This window comes from Pectinophora gossypiella, chromosome 3, assembly GCF_024362695.1.
Source record: "Pectinophora gossypiella chromosome 3, ilPecGoss1.1, whole genome shotgun sequence".
In the NCBI taxonomy this organism is placed as follows: domain Eukaryota; kingdom Metazoa; phylum Arthropoda; class Insecta; order Lepidoptera; family Gelechiidae; genus Pectinophora; species Pectinophora gossypiella.
Window position 1 is genome coordinate 12,929,553 of NC_065406.1, and position 12,816 is coordinate 12,942,368.

At 36.4% G+C, this 12,816-nt stretch overlaps 1 protein-coding gene across 2 annotated transcripts in view; it reads left to right on the forward strand.

The window, feature by feature from the left end:
* LOC126382085 (D(3) dopamine receptor) overlaps positions 1-5,424 on the forward strand; it is a 171,547-nt gene extending 166,123 nt beyond the window's left edge. The window contains exon 10 of one of the 2 annotated variants that reach the window (XM_050031809.1): positions 4,162-5,424. In XM_050031809.1, the coding sequence (XP_049887766.1) occupies positions 4,162-4,354 (193 nt within the window). In that variant the 3' untranslated portion in view covers positions 4,355-5,424. The remainder of the gene's footprint in view (positions 1-4,161) is intronic. The other variant, XM_050031810.1, reaches the window with a different exon arrangement.
* The last annotated feature ends 7,392 nt before the right edge of the window (positions 5,425-12,816 follow it).

The following is a 12,816-nucleotide window of genomic DNA, read 5'->3' on the forward strand; positions in this document are numbered from 1 at the left end:
GAGGTTGTATTCAAGGAAATAGGGCTTTTAGTTAAAATTTCTTATTTGTCTGAAATCAAGCATTGCAAAAAAAAAAATGAATGTATTAATATGATTTATAAAACATTTAATGATTTAACGTAATGTATTGCGTTTGGATTCATTACAAACTTTGAAACAGACCCAATACTTGATAAAATAGCTTCGCGATCCGCGAACATAGATTTTGAGATTTCCCTCCATACATTTTGAGCCATGATGAGTATAATTTCTTTGTAGGTCACGGAAACGTAATCGCGTAACAATAGATACGCTCCAAGTCACAGATACCATAAATATCGTTAATCAGACGACAACTAACAATATTTACTGGTATTCTGTTATAAACAGTATAATGGAGGCGGTATATTAGCCGAATAAAAGTGACACAGAAGGGAGGCATGGTATGTCTTCTTTGAAAGCGTATACCTATTTTGCGGACTGTACGTTATTATATAACGTAATAAAATTACAGTAGGTATCCTCTCTTACACGATATAATATATCTTGTGGTAACGTATGGCCATAAGTTTTCAATCAATCAATTCATATTATATTCGTATAATATTCATATTATACAGACTAAAATACAGACAGAATAAAATAAGCACAATAGGCGTCCCTAATGTTACCAGCAATAAGAACAATAGTAACAGTAATAAGTTTTATCAATCCCACCCTATTTACGTTGAGGTAATGATGTTGCATTAGAGCAGAGTGGTGGAGTATGCTCCATACCCTCTCCGGTTGATTGAGGGGAGGCCTGTGCCCAGCAGTGGGACGTATATAGGCTGTTTATGTATGTATATAATGATGTTGAATATATACTATAATACATATACATACGTCCGGTCATTCGGTCCGGCCCGTCAGTCCGGCTTTTTACAGAAGCGACTGCCTGTCTGACTTTCCAACCCGCGAAGAGAAAACCAGCCCAATACAGGTTAGATCACATACCCCCGAAACGCATTTCTCGGACATGTAGGTTACCTCACGACGTTTTCCTTCACCGCTGAGCACGTGTAACTTATAATCACGTAATAATATTTTTTATAAAGTGATAATAATTTATGTTGTGTTTGTTGTAATTTGTGTTTTTTGTTTTGTTGTGTGTGTAATACTCGTAAGACGGTTTTTATATACCAAGAAATGTCGCTTTCAGTAAACCACACCCAATTTTTGTCTACTCAGGAAACGTTAATAAATGTTGTCATTAATTTGGTCGTAGCATTTGCTTTTCTTTTGTGGCCCTGTCATAACGTTTAGGTATTGTGAGGTTAATTCCTTAGTTCATTTTATACGAACAACTTTTATGAAAAATTCACAGTTTTATATGCTCAGTTGCCTTTGTTTCTGTTTATTACTATTACGTTTCCGAGACGAATTAAAGCTAGATTTATTGTTTTCATTTGAACGACTTTGTTTCGATATTATTTAGTACCTACACTTAGTAATTGGCTTCATTAATGTGTAACTAAATTAGGTATTTAAAAGGTAACAATATTAAGGAAAAATATTGTTTTTCAATTTAAGAAAGTATCATTTACATAATTAATAAGTGTATCAAATAATATTTAATTATCAAGAGAAGTTGTTATTGATTTAAATACCTTCTAAATATAATACCCTCTAAAAGTATTGAATGTAAGGAAACTTTTCGCACGCGTAACAGCAGAAAAAAATGGTTTTCGCATCAACATGTTTTGAGAAACACGTTAAACATAACTCCTTTCTCTCCTTGGTCTAGACTAGATAAATGCACAAAAGACGTGGCCTAAACTCTACATTTATAACAAGAAATAGAGCCTGAAATGTCTTCTATTTCTTGCACTTGCATTGTTAATTTCAAAGCAAAATATTTCTAAGCAAAATAGCTTAACAAGTAAATGCGAACCGGAATATTTCGCACTAGAAAAGCAAGTTGGAACTTGGAATGAAAGCAGCAAAGTCTTAACTTCCCCAGGAAACAATTTCGTTTTGGAGGCAAAATGATATATCTCATCCATATTCTCATCAATACTATTACAGCGTGCTTACATCAGTAAGTAGTAACCGGGACCAACGGCTTAACGTGCCTACCGAAGCATGGAATACCTTACTTGTGAACAATCAGGTGATCAGACTGTAATGTCCTAACTAAATTAAGGATCACTAAGTAACTGCATACATTTTGTTGGTGGCGCAACTGAGGTGACGCCAATGATGGCGTGAGGACACCATGAGGTGTCCTAGTAAAATAGTGAGGGTGCTTAAATAATATTATTATGTACTATCAAAATTCTGAGATGACCCAAACAATTGTTAATGTTCATTAGTTAAGTAAATACATAGCATAATTTTAGTTTAAGTAAATTGTAGTAATTTTAAAGCGGAATGTTCATCAGGACAAACCCCTTTGGGGTTTATTGATGTGATTTATTGTTTTTAGTTTGTATAAGTTTAAAATAAATAAAATAATAATAAATAAATAAGAATTTACATTACTAATTAAATTTCTGAACATTTTAATACAACTTTTGCTTTTAAAATAAGTGGGGAAAATAAAATTTAATTAAACAGACATTTTTCCAGCGGACGGGAAGGAACAAAAAGTAGTTAACAATGCAAAAGTTCTGCTAAATTTTAAGCAATTTTAGTGTAATTTCCCTTTTTACGGACAATTTCACATTACAATTGTAATATTTTTCCGAAAGACTTCTTATTTAATTTATTTTTCCAGGCTGCCAGTAAAATAAAGAATTAGCTACGTGGTTCTTTATTGTGCTGGTCTTTATTCGGAGCGCGTAAAATAGCCCGGAAAAATAAATTAAGTGCTTACAACTGTTTTGCTTTTGACTAACCTTACAGTTTTGGAGAGTGGCCAACGAAAACAAAATCTCAAAATCGATACTAAGTCACTTTGATGTGAAAAGGTTCACCTTGAATCCCAAGATGTTGCAGACGTGCACTTTTGGGATTTAGGGTGTAACTTTACATTCGAAATTTGACTTTTATTTCAAACGCCGATATTCAAGTCCGAATAAAGTTTATTATTCAAAGTTTCGATTTATTTTGTGATCTCTGAGGAACGTCTAGTGATCCGAACCTTTTTGCGCATTAATAACGATCAGCTGGAAGAAATCTCTTTGTTAAAGATAAGCTTACCTGTGCTGTCTGTTTTCTTTGTATGTTCCTTTTGTTTATCCTTTTGTATACAAATAAATAACTTTTCACGTTAAAACAACGTATAACTTTAATGTCGGCTAAGGCCACACCTTGGACACTTCAAAGAAAAATCTCATTATTAGCGTGTGCCGTTAAATGCATATTCCTAAGCGATTTACAACCATATAAGACTAAAGCACATCTCGGACACTTCATACAAAACACCTCGTTTTATACAGACACTACACAATTACGTTATCGTACACGCGCGCGCATCTATGTGTGTGACATCTGACGCCATTTTGAAGACAAAAGTAAGACCGAGGGGAAGAGGTAAAATTAGCTCAGCCACTGGTGGGGAGCGGAGAGTTGCGGTTGTTCTATGACTAAAGTTAGACACAGAGGGGGTGAGGTTGTCGCTCGACATGCACGCGCTTCGGCACTTGATACCGATGACCAAATTAACTATTAGTAAGTAACTAGTTATAGATAAAAAGTTTTCTGCTGCAAGATAATAAGTTCTAGCTTCTCATTACTAAGGGTTCTTGCACTGTAATATCTGTCTGATGCATAGGAAACAAGGACTTATATGAGTGCTGATTGGATATCGATTTTCATTCTCCGTGCTTGAATTTTTGAGATCCAACATCAAGGGGGTTTATCTTAGAATAGAGGTTGGTATTGCGTTGTGGATTATAGTTTTAAATTTCGAATAGAGTGGTTTATTGTAAAATAGTTGGAAATGTAAATTGAAATGACTTACTTTGTGTGCATTGTACATAAAAACAAATACTACTTACGCTATTTTTTTTACCAGTGAGCATGAAGATTTTGATACGAGTGAAAGAAGCGAAAGTGGCGTGTCAGGATGATGTGTCAAAGGCCAGCTTAAAAACATCTCGAATTTGTTTGTTTTTTTTGGATTTTGAACTACATCATCAATTATTTTTTCATGTTTGCCGATTTGAATGTTCATTTTGCATATCCCTTTCTCAACAGACGCGGGCGCTGCACTCGTTACAGATCGGTTGGGTCGACTCGCGGAGCTTCGCAACTGTGCGCCAGATCAGCGCTACCTCTAGCCATCTCGCTCAGACCTTCGGCGATGCCTACTACTTCGCCTGCAGCAGCTGACACGACAGAGACAGTGCTAATGGAGACTCCAATGGGAGACTATAATGTGAGGTACTGAGTTTGATAAGGTTTGATGTGTGTTACAGTATCATAAAGTGACGTGACTGTTTCACTATTATAAAGTATTCTGTGTGTGAGTGTGAAGTGAGGATCGTCGATTGATATTAAATATTAATTTTTCTTCCTTGGACTTGTCCACGGTTTACAACAAATAGAATCGTGCGTTACATCTGTGTTGACCATCTTGCTTTAACTCTTGCAGTCGTTAGGGTAAGAACACACTAAAGATGAGTAAATATGAAAATCAGCGTTCATAATATTATGATATCAAACTATACGTAAGTATATCAAACAGTAGCTGATCGTGCTGGTGTATTCTTGTACTAACACCCGTATTTTATGATGTTAACACGAAACTTCCTCCATTCGGCCTCAGTCTGAGTTGAGAATGGTATTTTAAGTTGACACTTACATCCTCGACTTGAGGACTTTACTCACTGGAGTTGAGCATATCATATTGCCAACAGAATAATACGAAAATAATGACGTCATGCCTCAAGTCAATCTCACTGAAGTAAACTCGAGATAAGGTTGAGGCGACGTCTGAGAATACCGATCTTGGGCTGAGTTTGAGGTCTTCCTTAAGGTCGCTTCAACTGAGTACGGGATCGAGGAAGGTTCGCCTTCACATCTTAGAATATGAGCATAACAAAGAGAGTTTTATTAAAATATCTCATGCAAGAGTTCAACGTGTTCAATATCTCATGAAAGAGTTCAAACAGTTTATTGTCTGAGTGACGTAATTAGGCACATAATGAGGATATAAATAGAAGCTCAAATGTAGGAGATAGCACTGTTGAGTGTTCCTAAATTTTAAAGGTGGATCAAAATAAAGTGTATCCCGTCTAAAAGATGACTTACGAAAAAGAAAAGCCATCAGTTGGAAAAAGGCAGTTTTGATTGAAAATAAGTTTTTCTAAATTTTCTTTTTTCCGATAATTAGGAAATAAATATAACACTATAATTTTGTAGTTAAACGCTGCGAAAATGGTTAAAGTGTAAAAATATATCCAAAATAATAAGTTTGTTTACTCAAATAGTATCTACATTGTTTTTAGTTTATACATTATTTTATACATTGTTTTAGTTTTGTTTCAAATAGTATCTGTCAAAATTTAAGAACACTTAACAGTAGCGACACCTGATGGAGGAAATAGGTAATTTTTTACCCTCATTGTGATTTTGTGCCAAAATTTGAACTGAGTTTTGTACAGATTTATCAATTATATTATTATCTAGCGTTGTATAACTGTTTTATTTAGTTTACATTTTGCTATTCCTGTATTGTAAATAAGAATGTTAATATGCTAGTATTTTTACTTTTTCATTCCAAATAAAATAAAATATGATTTTGCATTGGCTTGCCTGTCGAGAAGTGTTTTAAAACTATCATTAAGTGTTATAGAAAATCAAATCAGGAATGTTTGTTAGATTCGTAAATGTTCCTAAACAAAAGCTATGTTTCAAATAGGCACCTGCGCGTTTAAAATCATATTTAATACTGATTCATACTTTAATAATAAATTAGAAATAGTCTGTATTTGCAATATTTTTCTGTGAGGCATTTCCAAATTTGTGCGAATTTTTAAATTATATTAAGTATTTTTCATTTTATTAACGATGGTAATTAGAATCCATTGTAAACAAACCCGGCTTATTAATAATGGTAATCTTATTCCTTTGTTTTTCCTGTTATTGTCTGTTTTAATATTTTTATCCTCCTTTTCAATTGGTACTTACACAACATTTCAATCGTGTCATTCTGTAAAATCCTGTTCTTTGATACTCAACATCACTTCAGTCCTATCAAAAGCGAAGTGTAGATACTGTGAGCGGAAGATTTTGTGACAAAAAATAATAATCAATTAATCAACCTACATACAAACTTAGAAACGATATGGCTTTTCATTGAGTACTGAATACTCAAATTTTCCTGATAGTTCAGTTTTAATTTTACTGTAAATCACATTATTTCGGGTTCCGTCTCTTTCGATAGATAAGAAAATGAGAGGGACAGGTATAACTTAAAATAAAATTAGGAGGTGCATGTATCAAAACCATAGACTGAATTATTTGAAAATTGGAAAACCCCTTTTGAACTGTATTACTTAATTATGATGATTATAAGACATCTATACATTGAAGATTTAAGTAGGCACCTACCTACTATGACGTAATTCCCAACAAAATACCTATGAGAAATATTGTACAACAATGTATTGGGCAGTAGAATAACGTGCCAAATTCCTGTGCCAAGTATTCTAGAAGTCGTGTGGTTTGCTCAAGGCTATGTTAGTTTATACATAATAAGCAGTGATCGTATACTCAGGCGCTTGTTGACCGTTGTTTGACTAGTAGAAATAGTACTTGGGCCATGGTTGGTCCTATAAAGAAAGTCAAACCATCACCTACATAAATGGGGCTTAAAGGAATCGCCATACTATAAATGTGGTCACCCGGATCAAACCAAATCTCACATAGTGAACGAGTGCCCTCTGCACCGGTTCCCAGGTGGCATAGCCGAGCTGCATTGTGTGACGGATGCGGCAGAGACTTGGTTAAGGGAGCTTAAGCTGGATGTCTGCCATACGCAATAATAATAAGTACTTGGGCCCACCTCATGCCCCACACTATCAACAAATAATAATTTGACTACCATTTTTGAATACTTTCTAACGTTTTAACCGATATCAAGATTTTTATTATCAAAATAATTTTGTTTTGAGAAGCCGCTTCCATACGTTCATAGAATTTCCTGGAATTTTGTGAAGTTTAGGTAAATGAGCGCACGAATATCCGATCATTGATTATAACTTATAATAAGGTTGAACCTGATTTTTGTAACTTTGAATGGATGCATTGCTGTGGTTTAGGGCTGATTAATTATGTCTCTGACAACCTCTTTACGTGATAAAAGAAAGTATTTCGTTTTTCTACAATGAAGTAGAAAGTCTATTTAAATTGTCATACCTATCTTATAAGGCCGTGTCCCCATTAAGCTCACAGTTAGCGGCTGACTGACTGCTCCTTGTTCCCCTCCCTATATAATTTAAATCAAGAGTTCATACAGCGCGTACTGTACGCAGTTTGCGGCGGCGGTGTTTCACTTGGCGACTCAATCAGAGAACGGCTGAGTCGCAGCGAACGATGCTCGCGTTCGCCGCTCATTTAATTGAGACGCCGCTCTGAGTCAGTCAGCGGACTGTCAGTTGCCAACTGTGAGCATAAAACAGAATGGGTACACGAACCAGACGTGAATATATTTTTTTATTATATAATATAAAGAAAAATGGTTTGTATATTGTCACCTTATAATGAAAACTACATAAACATCTTTGTAACTATGTAAGGTTTTGTTAACAAAAAGCACATCCTAATATTTTTCACAAGATGCTTACGAGGTTTTCACTATAAAGCTGCCTGTCCAACGGAGCGGAGTGAGGCAGCTGATCGGAGAAACGGAACAATATCAACCAATACAAGGAGTTCGAGTTTACATCTTAGTATACGAGCGTAAGACCATGGAGACAGTTTTATTAAAATGTTTTATGAAAAAGTTCAAAGTGCGTACGTAGATTTTGAATAACAGTTCATTGTCTGAGGGTCATTAGGCACATCTATCTATCTACTCAGCTTCTATCCACCTACTGCTGGGTATAGGCCTCCTCTCTTTCGTGCCATCCTTTCCGGTCCTGTGCAAGTCTCATCCATTGCTTTCCGGCATATCTCACAATGTCATCCGACCACCGGGCGGTCTGCCTCGATATCGCATACAATCCCTTGGCCACCATTCAGTAACAGCCTTAGTCCATCTGTTGTCTTCCGGTCTTGCTAAGTGTCCTGCCCATAAGCCTAGCGATTCGCATACCTACATCTTCGACTTTAGTGCGTTGGCGAATTTCGACGTTTGGTATACGATCTACCAGGATGCCTAACATAGCGCGTTCCATAGCCCGTTATGCCACTCTAATTTTATAAATGTGCTCTTTCGTGAGCGGCCAAGTTTCGGCGCCATAAGTGAGTATGGGCAGCACACATTGGTTAAATACCTTGGTTTTCAGGCATTGCGGAATTTTCGAAGCACATAATGAGGATAAAAAGTAGAAGCTCAATGTATTGTATTGGTTAATTTTGTTCCGTTTCTCCGCTCCGCTGCCTTGCTTCGGTAGACAGGCGGCCTAAGACGGCCTACTATATAGAATACTATTTTTAATAGAGTATCCTGAACAGAAAAGAGTCAAATGTTTCATTCTGGCTAGAAAGGTCATTCGTATAGTGGAAATACAATAGTTATCTACCTACACTAGAGGCGCCCTATGATGGCCGTTTTGACATTTGTTCCGCTCATCAAGTTTCATATTAATCTTTATAAAATAAAGTGCCGTTAGTTTAATTAATGTATATTGTTATATTAGCCACATTATTTATGTCTTGTCCACATAATTATTCAGTAATCAGAATTTTATAGCACAATGTTATGTCATCAGTTGAGTTGTAAACGTATGCAGTATTGTTGAGGTATAGGTGGTGATTTATGTGTAAAGTGCAACTGTAATATAGGTGTATAGTCAGAGGAAAACAGATCTTGGTTAGCCACTGGTCGTATATAGGTAGTTGTAGGTCAAAAGCATAATGGGTCTCTGAAATATTGGGACTAAACAAATGTCATTATTAAGTCTACTGCAAATAATAAAAAAGCAAAATTATTTTACCTTCACTCTAAAGGTACGAGTTTGCAGCGGACGACATGAGGCAGCAGCGGACGACGTGTCGCAACGACACAACTTTTTCTTTTTTTTTTTTGACGTGACTTATTGTAGATTTGCTGCAGATAGCATTAACTACTTGGCCGGAAGCGACACAACTGGTTTCTATGTATTTTTATGAAATATCTTTCATTGCCAACGACATATCGCCGCTATAGAAATACATAGAAATCAGTTGTGTCGCTGCGACCCGTCGTCCGTTGCTGCCTCATGTCGTCCGCTACCAACTCGTACCTTAAAGGTAAACGACGGAAAATTCCAGTTGATATTAACTCAGAATCATGGTCTGAATCATTCCCCTCAATATTCGTTACGATGTCACTGACATGCTGTATAAGGAGAATAAGAAAATAATTAAAAAGTTATGCCTGGAGGAAAAGCGTCTTCACTCTTGCTCTGAAAGAGTCTAGAAAAGCAGCCCCCCTGACAGTCTCATGCAGCGAGTTCCATAAACGGACAGCCTGCAACGTGAAAGAACAAGAATAAAAGACAGTGGAATAGACAAGTTCATACATTGTTTTGATGGTGTCCTTGTTAGATAGGGTTCTTAAGCTTGTTATCAAAACACTATAGCCCAGAAAGCGGGACATGCTCAGTTTGCAACAATGGAAAGCCGGGATTTGTTTTCCTTACCCACGTCCTTTTTTTCAAAATCGATGTATAAAATCAAAAGCAATCATACTGTAAATAATATCAAAGAATATTTAGAATAAGATAAAAATACGTACTTAAATGAAGTAGATGTTTAAGCGTGTATTAGAACTTGAAAAGATATTTCTTAAAGATGTTCAATTACATATTTTATGTATGTGAATGCAAAGTAGAGAATAAACTATTTTCAAATATGAGTTTTTTGTTTTATTGGCTGATTTCGTTGCCTTGGTTCTTTAATACACAAATACACAGAAACATAAACACAAAGATATTAAAACATATCAACATAACATAATATTTTATAAGCTATCGACTATATCATAAGGCTGGTCAGAGGTACGTCCATCGCAAGATGAACTAAGCACCCACGCCTCACTGAGGTTTTTGTTAGGTACCAACTTTATAGGTGGTGGTAGTGATAATAGAAATGCAACAAAAATTTTAATACTTACTGACTAAAGCTTACCGCACCTTCAAGATTTAGGGCTTGCTATAATTATCTTTAAGTACAACAAGCGATAGCGGTCAAAACATCCTTCTTATGTCTGATTTTGTAGATACTTATTACGTAACAAATAACATAGAATAGAACATTAATTGGGTGGTGATATTAACATTATAGACCAGTAGGCTCTTCACGGTAACCGCGCCGCGCGCGGCGCGAATTATATCGAGGCCTTCGACCAATAGCCGTTTGACGTCCATCAAGGTAGATATCATTCGTATCGTTTATTGGTCGAAGCGCTCAATATAAATCGCGCGGTTATCATGCAGACCCGACAGGTACGTAACCTGGTGTATAGAGATACAACACAAATATACTTAAGTGATAAAGAGAATTTAAGCGCACAATAGGTTTTTAGGCAGACAACTTTTCGTTCCTACGTCAATTCGCAGGACATACATATCCAATATCTAATTCACGTTTTATCGATCGATCTGCCTAACACTATCATCTGTCTTACGATTTCACCGAACATTTATAAAGAAATAAAATATGACAAAGGAGACAAACGACACAACGTGGATAAAACAATAATTCTGAATTCGAAGACCCCATCGCGAGAGAAAAAGAAAAAAAACTGGAACAAAATAATTTATACAAGGAATCCAGTGCAACTGTGCAGTTCGAGTAAAAGAAAGTTGCTCGCTCAAGTGTATGGGAGTGCATACGGAATGAATGAAGTTTCCACAATTCCTTCTTTGTTCGAAGTTGAGGGATTTCAAGATGTTTCCACTTCAGTGGTCTGGAGTGAAACGTGTTATTGTTTAGGTATGTTGCGGACAGGAATGTATTTCGTAGTGGGGACAGATCATATCAAATCAAATATACTTTATTGTACAGTCATGAGCAATATCATGTACCCACTTTAGAACCCTGTCGCACTATCATATTTGACATTTAATGAGACTTACGGTTTAATTTGTTAAAAAAGTTAATGTGACATGGTACTAAAGTGTATACATATTAATGATCTTGACCGTACACAAACAAAACATACAAACATTTATAAGACATTTAGCAACGGTACAAATGCGCAGATCTAACTATCGAACCAGAAAGTTTGAAGGTAAATATGTGAAAATTGTTATATCTAGCACATAAATATTTAAGTCAAAGCGGTCCTGTGTGTTACCGGCTTGCTTCTCAAACAGGAAGCGCCGGTTCGATACCCAGTACTGGATTTGCAACAATGAGTTATTCATTTATCATAAGTGCAACTTTCACTAACCATTGCAGAGGGCGATACGGATCGCCACATAGCACGTTGATGTAACAGAAATATCAGGTGTTGGTGCTCAGTTCATATTGCGATAAAAAATGTACTCAGTCGTAAGCTGAAAGATATGAGACGAATAAACCGATAGATATTAGAATATATCTACATCTAGTCAAAGTTACTTGAAGTTTACGCTTTTTATAGATGACTTGTGCTTGTGAAATTATAGGTGTGAGTTTATGTCTTGGGGACTGTGAATGAGTTTCGAAGTTGTTTTCAAATTCATGTTTGGATCATAAATGATTATCACGTGCTAAGTTTTCATGGGTGTAGGAAAACATCGTGAGGACACCCACATACACGAGAATATATTGGAGTTATGTGGCCTAACCTCTATTGGGCCGGTTTTCTGTTCAGGTTGGAAAGTCAGGCAGGCGCCGCAGGCGGTTGCTTCTCCTGTCAAACCTTCAGGTTAGGTAAGCAGACCCCATGAAAAAAGGCGATAATGACGGTGGACTCTCGGAATTAAACTTTTGTCGAATCACAGTTTATGGTTAGACGCAATTATAATTTTATTTTGCTATTATAATTTATCGTAAGCTTAAATATTTCTATAGATTGAGTTACATTGTCGGGATTGTGTTGTAGATGGGTGAGAAGGCCGAGGATGGCATAGGATGGCATAGGATGGCGACGGTCGAGAAGCTATTCTGTATGGCCAGGGACTACTCATGAGCTACTCGCCAACCTCCAGTGATGAAGAGGCGTGACAAGAAAAAAGAAGTAAGCAATTCGGATCAGATGGGCTATCAAACGTGGCAAATGTGGGTTACTTCCCAAAATATATTATGTTTACTAGATTCCTATCTGTGAATTCGCTGCAAACTTTGAACTTGGGTCGTTCTCTCTCTGTTCTCACCGTGTTTACAACTCAATGTCGGTAATACTGTAACAAATTCTCCTCGCTGACATACATTGCCTAAAGTTTTACACCAAGATTGCTTTCCTTATACTTTAATATTTAAATTTTGAACTGTTGATATTGAGATTTGTGTACGTAATTTGTAAAACTTTATCCTACGCTGTAACTTTTTGTGGAGTGGAGAATGCATTCAGCTCAGCTCCTCCAAACCTGGTCCGCAAGCTAGTAGGCCAGTATTCATTTATAAAACACATAATATAATGATGGTAGTAAGTAGTCGTTACATGAGCCATGTCAGGGACCTTTGGCGGCTCAATAGTAACCCTGACACCAGGGTTGATGAGGTTAGTACTCCACCTCACAACCCACACGATAGAAGAAGATGATGGTAAACTTA